The sequence below is a fragment of the Sander lucioperca genome, chromosome 22, assembly GCF_008315115.2.
Source record: "Sander lucioperca isolate FBNREF2018 chromosome 22, SLUC_FBN_1.2, whole genome shotgun sequence".
NCBI lineage: Eukaryota > Metazoa > Chordata > Actinopteri > Perciformes > Percidae > Sander > Sander lucioperca.
The window spans coordinates 11,473,563-11,485,563 of NC_050194.1; the positions used below are offsets into that span (position 1 = coordinate 11,473,563).

The window sequence follows — 12,001 nt, forward strand, 5'->3', positions numbered from 1 at the left end:
TCTGAATGTGCGACCAATGTTAAACAATTTGTATTAATTCAATGTCAAATGTGTATTACTCCGATGCTCAGACATGTCATGGTCACACTGTCTACATCACTATGCTGCCATTTTGTTCAATTTTGGTCCAATTTAATAATGCGTTATACATAATGTATTTAAATCCTCCTGAAAGAGTTTAGAGTGAACTATTCGTTTTTTTACAAGTTTAAAGAGTCCAACTTCAAGCAGAGCTCTTAAATCATTAAAGTTCTTAGACAATGTTTCTGTTGAGGTAGAACCAGACCTGCTGATCTTGTAGCCAATCCCCAAAGCTGTCAAAAGCAGGGAAATTTATGGTAAACCTCCCACTCCCCAAACAGAAACTGATAAGAACGCTGAAGTTTCTTTAATCCCAGTCAAAAGCTCTTCAAAATTAGATCTGACTGTGGTTTGATATGAAAATGAAAATCCATCTGTGGGATTTTCATTTTGTTACAAGTGACTATAAATGGACATTTTAGGAAACTGTACTAAATGTTTATCATGATGAGAGCTTTAATTTCAAAAGACAGCACCTATAACTATATCAGTACGCAAAGTTGCCCACCATTTTTTTTTTATAAACTTCAAGTAGCTTGTTGATGAGGTATAACACTTAAAGTGATTGAATAAATGTACATGGAAGCTGAAGTCATGTTACTGTAATGGCTCTCCAATCTTCCCTTCCAGGATGATTCAGGACAACAAGCAGCACAGCATGAACTTCACATTGCTCTGCAGTTATCTGCTCTCAAGTAATCGCAAATAGATAGTTGATCTACAGTATATTACCACTGACAATACAATTACTTCTTTCTTGCTGGCAGAGGTAATTTGAATACTTCCTGTGCAGTAATAAAATGTCCACATAGTGAGTGGGACAGCAAAGCACAAGACAGAAACAACAAGATCATAGATGTTAGCAGTTGAACTTACTCATTTAAGTGAGTGTACCTTAAACCATGTTTATATAATAGACAAACATTAATATTAAAGGTGCTGTAGGTAGGATTGTGAAGATCCAGGACTTAGCCAAAGAATGTGAACATCGACAACTTCTCAGTCCCTCCTCCCCTTTCTGCTAAAGCCCAAACAGTCTCCTAAGCCCCTCCCCCCACAAGGGAGAATGAATGCGTGTGCATGAGCCGTGACTGAAACGCAGTTAGACATCCCCCTGATGCTGATAGGAGGATCTGAACAGGGAGCTGTGGATTTTTGCAAATCACACTACAGGCTGTAGGTGGTGCCAGAGGAGCCAGATTTTCTTTTTTTAAATTACCTGCCTAATGTAGTTCTACTCAAACATAGGGTCAGTTTCAGCAAATATGACAGAAAGTTAGTTTTATAAGTCTTACCTACTGCATCTTTAAGTAAAACGGAAATCCTGCTACAATTTGTGATGCAAATTGTAACACTAACTAATTTTAGCCTTGATGTAGGGTTGATCTAAAAAAGTCTCACCTTAAGACAATTTTAAGGGAATGATATAAGCCTAACATTGGTGGCTGGGTAAGACATAGTGCACAATGTGTGGAACTGGAAAAAAAATAACATGCTTTTAGAGGCAAACTGAGCGTTTTTAACCATTACAGTGATGTCAGGAATTCTCTCCTGAAGGAAGAACTGGGGCATGCTTGAATGAAAATGTAACCTATACCTTTCAAGAGATAAAAGGTAAAATTGTATCCATTTATTTATTTGTTTGCGATATATTTGATTCTCATTTTTGCTTTTGTAGCTGTCAGTGTGGAAATTGTTGAAATCTTTTTTCCTCATCTTCTTGTTAAATCAAATGTCTATATTGCATATATGCAAGATGAGATACAAATAGAGAGAAAATTAAGGAAATGCTTGTATAGTGTTCAACGATTTGTAATGCCATGTGTGTCTGTTGGAATATAAACAGGCCTATAAATAAGATTCTTCATGAAGGTGATAATATAGAAAAAACATAGTGAATGGCTGCAAGTAAGAAAATAATTTGAAAAATAAGTGTTGCACAAATGCTGCAGACATAAATCTAAATGTCTTAAAATCGGGTTTAGACCATTTCGGATTATATATTTAATTAATTGTCAAAACTGAATCTCGCTGGCCAAAAGCAGCCTACATTCATTAGTTGCATATAATTGCCCAAACAGATAAGCGTAATTCTGAAGGAGTAGATCTCTCTATCCTTACTCCCTTCATCCTATGCTTCATCCGCCCTACATGCCAGACACACATCATCAGCACCTGCCCTTCTATTGAGCCAAACGCGCTCAAACATCTGTGCGCGTCCCCGAACTAGGCATGCGCAATGGCAATGAACAGGTAGCTACTTCATGACATCCACTTAGTCGTTGTTATCAACATTATTCTTTGAATTAATTTCCACCACTCGGCTAAAGCATACTTATTTCTTAGTTTAGCTGTCAGAGCTAATTGGTTTCACCTGTGGCCGTTGTACAGGTGCTGATGGCCTGATGCCAATTAAGCTAGCTAGCTTAATAAAAACTGCATGTGGCCATTATGGCAAATATACGGCGCACGAGCCGAATGTTGCTTTTCCTCGTTGTCAGAGGGTGAAAATGCTACACGAGTTAAGACGATAGGTGTTTTTTGACGCCTTTGATAAAGATAATAAGACCTGACTGCGTGTACCAATATCAACCTGCAAATGGCGAGAAAACGGCATTAATGCCACCCACCAACCTAAAATAAACACCACGTTTCCTCGGTGAAAAACGGCTAAAACGTTGAAGTGCTCACCTGCCCGGAACACCGGTCACCTTTATCGGGATGCCTCTTCGGTCTGAGAAGCAGCAAGATGTTTGAGATATCTCCACGGGTCTACTCGCAGTTGTTGTAGCGCAGAAGGTCTTGTTTAATCTATGCAGTCACTTTGACAACACCGAAGCCAACGGCAACCCACACAAACCGCTATCTTTAACGAGACCTTACCAAAAACTGCTCGCGTGCTCTTACAAATAGCCCCATTGATTAAAAGCCAATTGGCTGCCCTGGTAACACTGATCCTGTTTCCCAAAGGAGACCCGGGAAGGTTGTGTGATGATAAATGCGTCTTATGGTGAGGTACCCCCGGTGTGAGGTTGAAGTCTGCCCGCTGCAGCTGATACAGAGCTGCAGTCGAACCCATACAAGAGCAGCAGCAGTAGGCTAAGATAGATATGCATATATACGTTTCCTGGTGATACAGTGACATCTAGTGGCAACAAGAGCAACTACAATTACTAAAAAAAGATAAATGAAATACCAAAGCATTTGTGTGTCTATTTATTACTTTTATTCCATTCAGTTCTTCATTTTAAAGTGATTGATTTTGGTACAAATTATTTACATTTTTGCCAAAGAACAAATAGTGAGAGAGGAAGACAAACAGCGAGAGAGAGAGATTTGCATGCACATTAAACAATTAAATATGAGAGACACAAAGTCCAGTGCAGGTTGAGAATTTTAGTTTTCTGATTGGGGATGAGAATTGGGGGAGATGTGAGTAGGCCTAAGGGTTGACGTTGGGCTCATTTCCTACTGATCGCTGTAGTCCGAGCTGTAAGAGAAGAAGAAAAAGCAGGTTCATTTATTGAAATATGCACTTGCTGCATCCTAATATATGGTGGATACCAGGTCAACATACTATTGGAACATACGATTGTGACATTATGACGAGGACGTGACCAGTGAGCTGTGTAATCACAGTGAGATAAAATGCTAATCAATTCTCACTTGAAGAGTAAAATATTAACAAGGAGCTGAAGAACAGCAATGTAATCCTTCTGCAGTGAGGCTTACAGCAATAAAACAATTTGACAACATGTGGACAAAGCAGGGCTGCGTTGTTAAATATTTCATATAAGGGGGCAAAACATGTTTTTTACACTCTAAAGAATTAGTGAAGACAGCAGGCATCACAATAGCAACTACTTCACAGGTATCAGTATCAGCCATTAAAAGCCCAATATGATTAAACCAGACATGTATTCTCTCACCGTGGTTCAGTGTCTTGGTTCGAATCAGCCCCAAACAGCAGCCACTCCACTGCCTGCTCAGGGGTCGACCTCTTCCCATACCTGAGGACAAGTCAAACACTGGCATGTAATGACTGCAACTGAATATTATTTGGAGAGTCTCATTCATGTGAGCCCCTTCTCCGCTTTCCACCTGCAGCCTCCAGTCAGCATTTCTCTGAGTGCTCCAGTAGTGATATCAGCCTTGATATGAATTTCAACTACAGGACCTCACTTTTTTAAATAACCATCAAGCTGTGAACAAGTTAGCTGCAGACACACCCTGTTGAGTTTTCATTAGCACTGCTTCTCTACTCAGTCTCTACGGTCCAATCACAAATCAGACGAGCAATTACTTAGAAGAAAGGTGCATTTTCAAGTTCAAAGGCAAACACAAGAAGCTCTTTCGACTTTGTCTTTTGAAGTCTCTTTACTATAATCAATGCCTAGCCACTGAAGAGTAAACCTGCCTTTGATTTAGCCATGGGAGCGACACTGGGAGTCCTTTGAGTACAATGACAGACCCAGCCTCTGTATTACAGACCAGAAGAGGGTAAATGATGAGACTATACTCGACTTCCATCACAGGAAAAACACACTATTTTCTCCAACTGGAACAACAGAATTCATTTCTTGTTATTATACATGCTTTTATCAAGACATGGGATAGTGCATCAGTAATATCTTTGTCACATTTTAGGTACGACAGATAAGAAAACAGTGAAAAACCCTCAAAGTATTAAATATTCTGTCGTGAAGTCTTGGTTCTCACCTGGCGAGAAACAAAAGAAAATAAATAGGATATCTCGTGTTCCAGCATTTCTAGTACAAGATTTGGTCACAACGGAGCAAGTACAGGCTGAACTTTATAAACTTGTCTAAGGAAAACTAGGCTCCTGTCCTCTGCCTCATTATTTCTTAAAACAACCACAGCAATGCATGGTATCGCACAATTCAAGATTCAAAATCCTTTATTAATCCCACAATGGGGAAATTCACACTGTCGCAGCAGCAAGGGATAAGAGGGAAAGTAAAAGACACACATTAACACACAATAATAAATATAATTAAAGAGAGTAAATATTAAATAGTAACATGTATTTACAGTAATTGCACAGTCACATGACAGCAGCACCTGTAAAGTCTGTATTTAGGGTGTAAAGACCTTATATGAGTACAGTCATGACACAGCGTGAGGGCTCGATACCCCATGTGGCTACCCTTGCAAATGTATCCTTGAGCTTGAAACTTAATCCCTCACTTCAAGGGAGGTAGACAACCTGTCTGACCCTACCAGGATGAGTAAATACCAAACTACTGCAAGAGTTTCAGCATTTCTTTTGATTAAAGAGTTACACGCACAACCCTGATATGCTGTTCAAAACTTTACCAAGACTGTTAAATAAACTGATGGATGTGCACTTATGAGGAGATGCTTAACAATGTCAACTATTAAATGTAGTTTGGTAACCGTGGCTCACCTCTGCCTGGTGATGAGGTTGACATAATGCCTGATAGCTGCGTGGTATTTGGCCCAGTCCTCCGGCGAGGCGTTGCTCCCCGGGCTCTCCGGTTTGGGAGGGTAGGCGTCCGCAAAGCTGCTCAAACACACCAGTAGGCAGACGGCGAGCGCTGCAAGCATCATCCAAGATCTCATGTTGGCCATCTGAGGAGAAGGACAAATACCATGGTAGGATTTCCTTTGAAAAAATGTACATTTGAATTTGAACTTTTGTTGCCGTAAAATTGTATTTTTGTGATCTTTCTTCTGTTCCTTTTCACATAAAAACCTTAACGCACAATTTGCATTAGCATATATTGACATGAATTTTGGCATAATTTACACGCACCAATATTTCCAGCATGCGGCTAAAAAATCAGGATGCATTAAAGTAAGAACAAAGTCACTTACTTTTTGACAGTTGTCTCGTGATGTAGTCTCTCCAGTTGCTGCCTTGTCTTGCTGCTCTCCTCGCAGATCACAGGGTTATATAGTGCGGGATGGATACCTGACTCGCACTCACAACAGTTAACCACACCCCTCTCTTTCGCAACAGCTTGTAAAAGAGAAACTTATCCTATCAAATATTAAAACTACTTTTGATTAATGTTAGATTTGGTTGGAATATTTGACATTTAGCTGAATTATGACGTTTATTATGATGCAAATACACATGGAAAAGACGCAGATATCTCTCTATCAAGTTTGACATTTGTAGTTAATAGGTTGTCCTGTGGTAAATGGTATTGCTTTGAAACTTTAAAATGAACGACATTACCCTTTTGTAGAAGGGGTTATTTGCAGCACATCACCCATGCATGATTATAAACGAACAGACAAATGGAAACCTGTTGAACTGTCATTGCATGCAGCCCGTTTACCACCACGAACAGCACCAACAGCCATAAAATATCCCCCAGCTATGTTTTATGAGTTTAAATCATGGGTCATATAGATTCAAGCCCTGTAGTCATCATGTCTACACTTGTTTTAGTGTGGATGTATGTAGGCCTATGTTGATTTTGGGGTGAACTGTTTAGGCTACTGGCTTATTGTGTGACCTGGTCTATATGCTTCCTATCAATATGTCATGTAACAATCCTGAAGGCTTGTTGCAAAAGACACAAACCTACTCGCCTGCACCAAAGTCCTGTCTCTCAATAGCAGACAAACATATCGGCAACCAGAACATAATACAAATGACCCTTCACACTTGAAATAATGGCCTGCACAGCACTTTAGAAACTTATAAGATGACTGACCCTGTTAACCTGCAACATGTTTAACAACACAGAGAACACATTCTTCGGGCTATCAGTCAACAGATGTAGCCTCTCTATCCATCCATCACTCATTCTGTCTGTTGCCAACTGTTGAACAGAATGAGTGATGGATGGATGGATATATCTTTTTAAATTAGACAACTTTGTCAGTTAAAGATATTTTAACACACAATATTAACTTGATATTTGTTAATTATATAATGTTGTATATAATATATACAATATATTATACAATAATATATGTTATATAATGATTTCTTAGTCAACCTTAACTCTCTCCTGTGACATATGTCACAGGAGAGAGTTAAGGTTGACTAAGAAATCAGTGAGCTTTCCTCTTTAATTCTACAAAATATAAAATGCTGAGTGCTATGTGGTATTTTCAGTGATGGCACCATTAAAACTAGGTCAATTAATTTGTTGTTCTTTATTATTAATTAGGGCGAATTTCTTGCAGTGCACAGCGCCGTTGTAATCCCAACCATCCGATTGTCTTGTTGACTTCGATGCATTCTGTGCATGGCTAGTTAATGAACAAACACATTCATCTACAGTCCCTGACAAAAGTCTTGTCGCTTATCTAAGATGTAGGAACAACAAATAATAACTTGACTTGTAGTTGATCAATTGGAATCAGAAATGGCTTATATGAAAGGCAAAGGCTTCTGGATTATGCTTATTATACCAAAATAAAGTCTTGTATCATTCATTGAGTTTTATCATTGAATTAGGACAGAAAGGTCAGATTTGGCTTGGACAAAAGTCTTGTCGTGGCTTTAAATTATTCAACCAATCACAGATTAGAGCTTCACCTCTGACAAATACTGTAAGTAACACATTCTCAGTTGTGTATAATAAGAACTCCAGCACACCAGACCTTCATGTGAAGTGCAACCTGACCCACAGCATTCCAAAGATTCAACCACAGACCAAAGTGCTGATCATCAAGAGCCTGAAGACCAAGTCTGCTGCTGAGGTGGCAGACATCTTCAATGTATCCAAATGTCAAGTGGAGAGGATAACAAAAAGATTTGAAGAAACTGGTGAAGTTCATGACAAGCCCAGGTCAGGCAGACCCCGTAAGACAACTGTTCGAGAGGACCATTTGTTGCTTCGACAGTCTAGGGCCAGCCCTTTTTCACCTGAAGCAGAGCTACATGAGAACTGGTCACCAAAAACCCCTATATCTATAAGTACAGTTTGTCGAATTTTCGCAGTGGTCTCCATGACCGAATTAGTGCTCACAAACCAGCATTAAACAGAAGACAACTAAAAAATCGTGTTGCATTTGCAAAGGCCCACAGCTTGGTGAAAGGATGGACAGTGGAAAAGTGGCAGAAGGTTGATTTTTCTGATGAATCAACCATTGAACTGCATCCCAATCGCCGCAAATACTGCAGAAGACCTGTTGGAACCCGCATGGACCCAAGATTCACCCAGAAAACAGTCAAGTTTGGTGGAGGAAAAATCATGGTTTGGGGTTACATGCAGTATGGGGGTGTGCGAGAGATCTGCAGAGTGGATGGCAACATCAACAGCCTGCAGTATGAACAAATTATTGCTGCCCATTACATTCCAAACCACAAGAGAGGGCAAGTTCTTCAGCAGGATGGCGCTCCTTGTCATACTTCAGCCTCCACATCAAAGTTCCTGAAAGCGAAGAAGGTCAAGGTGCTCCAGGATTGGCCAGCCCAGTCACCAGACATGAACATTATTGAGCATGTCTTGGGTAAGATGAAGGAGGAGGCTTGGAAGATGAAACCAAAGAATTTTGATGAACTCTGGGAGTCCTTAAAGACTGCTTTCGCTTCTATTCCAGATGACTTCATCAATAAGTTACGGTATTTGAGTCATTGCCGAGACGTATGGCTGCAGTCCTCCAAGCTCATGGGAGTCATACACGGTATTCATTATTTTTCCCAAGGCACCATGACTTTATGCTCCGATGTTAATGTAGCATGTTTGTGTATTCAAAATAAAGTATAATTTCTACCGTACATTGCTGTATTTCTGTATGCGACAAGACTTTTGTCCAAGCCAAATCTGACCTTTCTGTCCTAAGTCAATGATAAAACTCAATGAATGATACAAGACTTTATTTTGGTATAATAAGCATAACCCAGAAGCCTTTGCCTTTTATATAAGCCATTTCTGATTCCAATTGATCAACTACAAGTCAAGTTATTATTTGTTGTTCCTACAATTTAGATAAGCGACAACACTTTTGTTAGGGACTGAAGATATGGGATAGAAAGTGTTTGTGCAGCCACCAAAGTTACATTCTTAAATATAGACATGGTTTCACTTTCTGTAAATGTCAATTCATTAGTGTTAATGTATCTTATCCAGGAATGATGATGTAGCCTAACTTGTCTAATCATTAGCCCCCCTCCCCTATGCACTCATCACTCCCTGCATGCATTATTAACAGTGATAAAGCCATGAATGTGGTCTGGAGGTAGAGGTCGTAGGCCACAGCATCTACACACACTCACATTGTCATAGCGTCAGCATGCTTTAGGGAATCATTATCACTGCAGTCATCCTTTTGTGATAGAATTAAATGATTCATCGAGGTGTTGCTGGATCAAATATCACTTTTCATTAACCCTTATGTGACGCCTTTTAAAATTTATATCACCACAGAGACTTTAAGGGTGGGTGTACGAGCCAATGACGATCATAGATATACCAAGAGACGATTGTGTACATAACTACCTTTCAGTGTTCAAGTGCTCAGGCTGAGTCTAACGTAATCAGTTACATTTATAACCATTGCAGCGGCTCCTGTTTATTTTGGATCTTCACGGTCTGCTGTTCATTTCATGCCGCCAGAAGTCGTCCCTTATCCAACAGTTCAGGTGCAGTGATGTCTTTTTAGTGTGCACACGTTGAGGGGTTCCTGCCTCTGTCTCTTATGTCAGGATAGAGATGTGCAGCTGATTTAATGCCAGACGTGAACCTGAAATAAATGCTTTATTTACAGCTCCATCAGCCACGTATCATGGATGATCAAAGGTATGGCACACTACATGTTTTCCTACTGGGCTCCCCGGGGAAGTCATGTCAACCCCTCTCCTGTGTTGTTTATAGAGTTGTAAAAAGGCAATGGTTTTACCGCTGTCTGTCCCTAAACCCTTGTCAAAAACACAACTTGATTTGGGCATAAATCACCACTGACGGCCTCTGTAGAGCTGCTGCTGCCGCTGTTGACAATAAACAAGCAGTTAAAGTGTATATGATCATGCCATAAAGGCTGTAAGTGGATTGTGGTATTACACATTGATTGCGCTGATCATTTCTGAGCAATTATTGTACCATAATTTAAACTGATATTGAGGGACAATTATCGTGCCGCAGTTTGTTTTTACACCCAATGACGTCCAAATTGATGCAAAGTGGGACCTAAATTTGAAAATCATGGCTTTTAACAATTTGATGATTATGAGAATAGCTACAAGTGATTAAATAATGAATAAATCATCTCCCATTCAAGGAAAGTGATCCCCTCTATTGTAATCATCCATTTCCCACAGCTAACGGTGGCCATCCTGAACATTTAGTTAATTCTACTCCAGTAATCAACCTCTCTGCGTTCACTCTACGGGTTGTAAAAGTCAATGACAAGAAACAACAAGATGCACAAGACAAACTCATTAGCTCGCTCCAGTGTTTGTAGGTAAACGCTGGAAATGTAAGAGCCCCCAGATAAGGGAAAAGGGCAGACAGTTAAAGTTTTCACAGTCCAATAAGCCCCAGCTAATGCACTCCTGAAGAGCCATTTGGGCCCCAACAGAGGGGAGAAGTGTTTGTGTTGCCATCAAGGCCAAGATAATAGCACCCGTAGGACCAGTTTCAAAACTTTTTCTCTCATCTTGCTCACTTTTGTTTTTTTTACCAACTTTTCCAACTGATGCTGGTGCTAATGATGTCTGTGACTTTGAGAAAAAAAACATAGACATTTTTTTGCTGATAAGTTGACCAAATCATGATGTTTGAAATCTACTTCCTGTACTGTAGGAATCTACCTGTACTCCTCAAATGGAGCTCTAAAAGTTCTCAGCTTCTTAAAGCTGAACCTGTCGTCACAATTTCCATTTGCATGACGAAAGGAAGATTACACACACACACGCGCGCTAACAAAAGTCCATTTTGGTGTAAGAGCAATCTCCCCTGAGAATGCCTGACTCCTTCCTGCCATCACAGACAGAAAGGAGGGAAATGATTATGCGTTTTTATTTATCCTTATCTCCAGGGAGAGCCACTAATATGAACAGAGTGCTTTTCAGGCAGCCAGGTCTGTTTGCACAGCTCAGGAGACAAAATAGGGGGGTTGATGGCTGCCACTACCAAAGGAGGATCACTTGCCTTTTCTGGAAAGCAGAGCCGACCAATTACAGCAATATCCCACCGACTGATGTGTTTATCAGTGAGCTGGCAATGGCAGCTTCAGGTAATTCTGACGGATGGCCAGACAGGTAACAGAGGGCTCGGTGAAGGTCAATGATTTGATTCAGAGCATGCTTTCAAAGCCGCTACTACAAATTAGAGATCGAGTGGGCTATTTATGTATCAAAAATGATACCCTCCTTAAATCTGCAATGGCAAGATAAAGTCAATGTCTTACTCACTTGCCCCTCTGGGCATCAGATCATGCAGAATGGTTGATGACTAGATATACAGTATGTCGTAAACTTACAGCATCAAGACAAAACAAGATGATGCCACACTCGATGTGGGAGTATTCATGCGTCACAGAGGATTGAGCACAAGCTGATATTGGCCGCAGGGTGTGGAGATTTCAGGTCTCAGGGGGGTTGACTCAGGATCTCTTCCCAACAGACACCAAATTTCAAAAAACATTAAATTGGCTGTTTTTTTTTCTTTTTTCTCTCATTTCTGGGGAACTCCAAATAACAAATAGGCTCCACAGTCCGACAGAGGCAGTGCACATACAAATGCCCACCGGAATCTATTCTTGAAGCCATTACAGCAAATTAGCTACATGTAACTGAACTGGTTGGTCACCAATACCCAATTAAACCATTTCTCATCGTTTTCCAGGACACAATGCTGTCTTGCTTTATTTGAGGAAGGAGGGCGCCCGGATAGCTCAGTTGGTAGAGCAGGCGCCCATATATAGAGGTTTACTCCTTGATGCAGTGGGCCCGGGTTTGACTCCTACCTGT

The 12,001-nt window shown here is 40.3% G+C and overlaps 2 protein-coding genes across 3 annotated transcripts in view; both read right to left on the minus strand.

Moving 5' to 3' along the window:
* Nucleotides 1-3,164, minus strand: part of mpp2b (membrane protein, palmitoylated 2b (MAGUK p55 subfamily member 2)) — a 40,425-nt gene extending 37,261 nt beyond the window's left edge. Inside the window, exon 1 of the mRNA XM_035997520.1 lies at nucleotides 2,773-3,164. The gene's annotated coding sequence lies outside the window, so the exon portion shown is untranslated. The remainder of the gene's footprint in view (nucleotides 1-2,772) is intronic.
* A 184-nt stretch (nucleotides 3,165-3,348) lies between these two features.
* pyyb (peptide YYb) lies at nucleotides 3,349-6,051 on the minus strand. Of its 2 annotated transcripts, none has more exons than XM_031291242.2 (4): nucleotides 5,941-6,051; nucleotides 5,510-5,694; nucleotides 4,011-4,091; nucleotides 3,349-3,571 (listed from the first exon to the last, which is right to left on the minus strand). In XM_031291242.2, exons 2-4 carry the CDS (start codon nucleotides 5,692-5,694, stop codon nucleotides 3,550-3,552), a joined length of 288 nt encoding a protein of 95 aa, XP_031147102.1. In that variant the 5' UTR covers nucleotides 5,941-6,051; the 3' UTR covers nucleotides 3,349-3,549. The 2 variants fall into 2 exon arrangements, with proteins under 2 accessions (XP_031147102.1, XP_035853451.1); XM_035997558.1 differs by having other exon boundaries at nucleotides 5,510-5,728; nucleotides 5,941-6,050.
* Nucleotides 6,052-12,001: the final 5,950 nt, after the last annotated feature.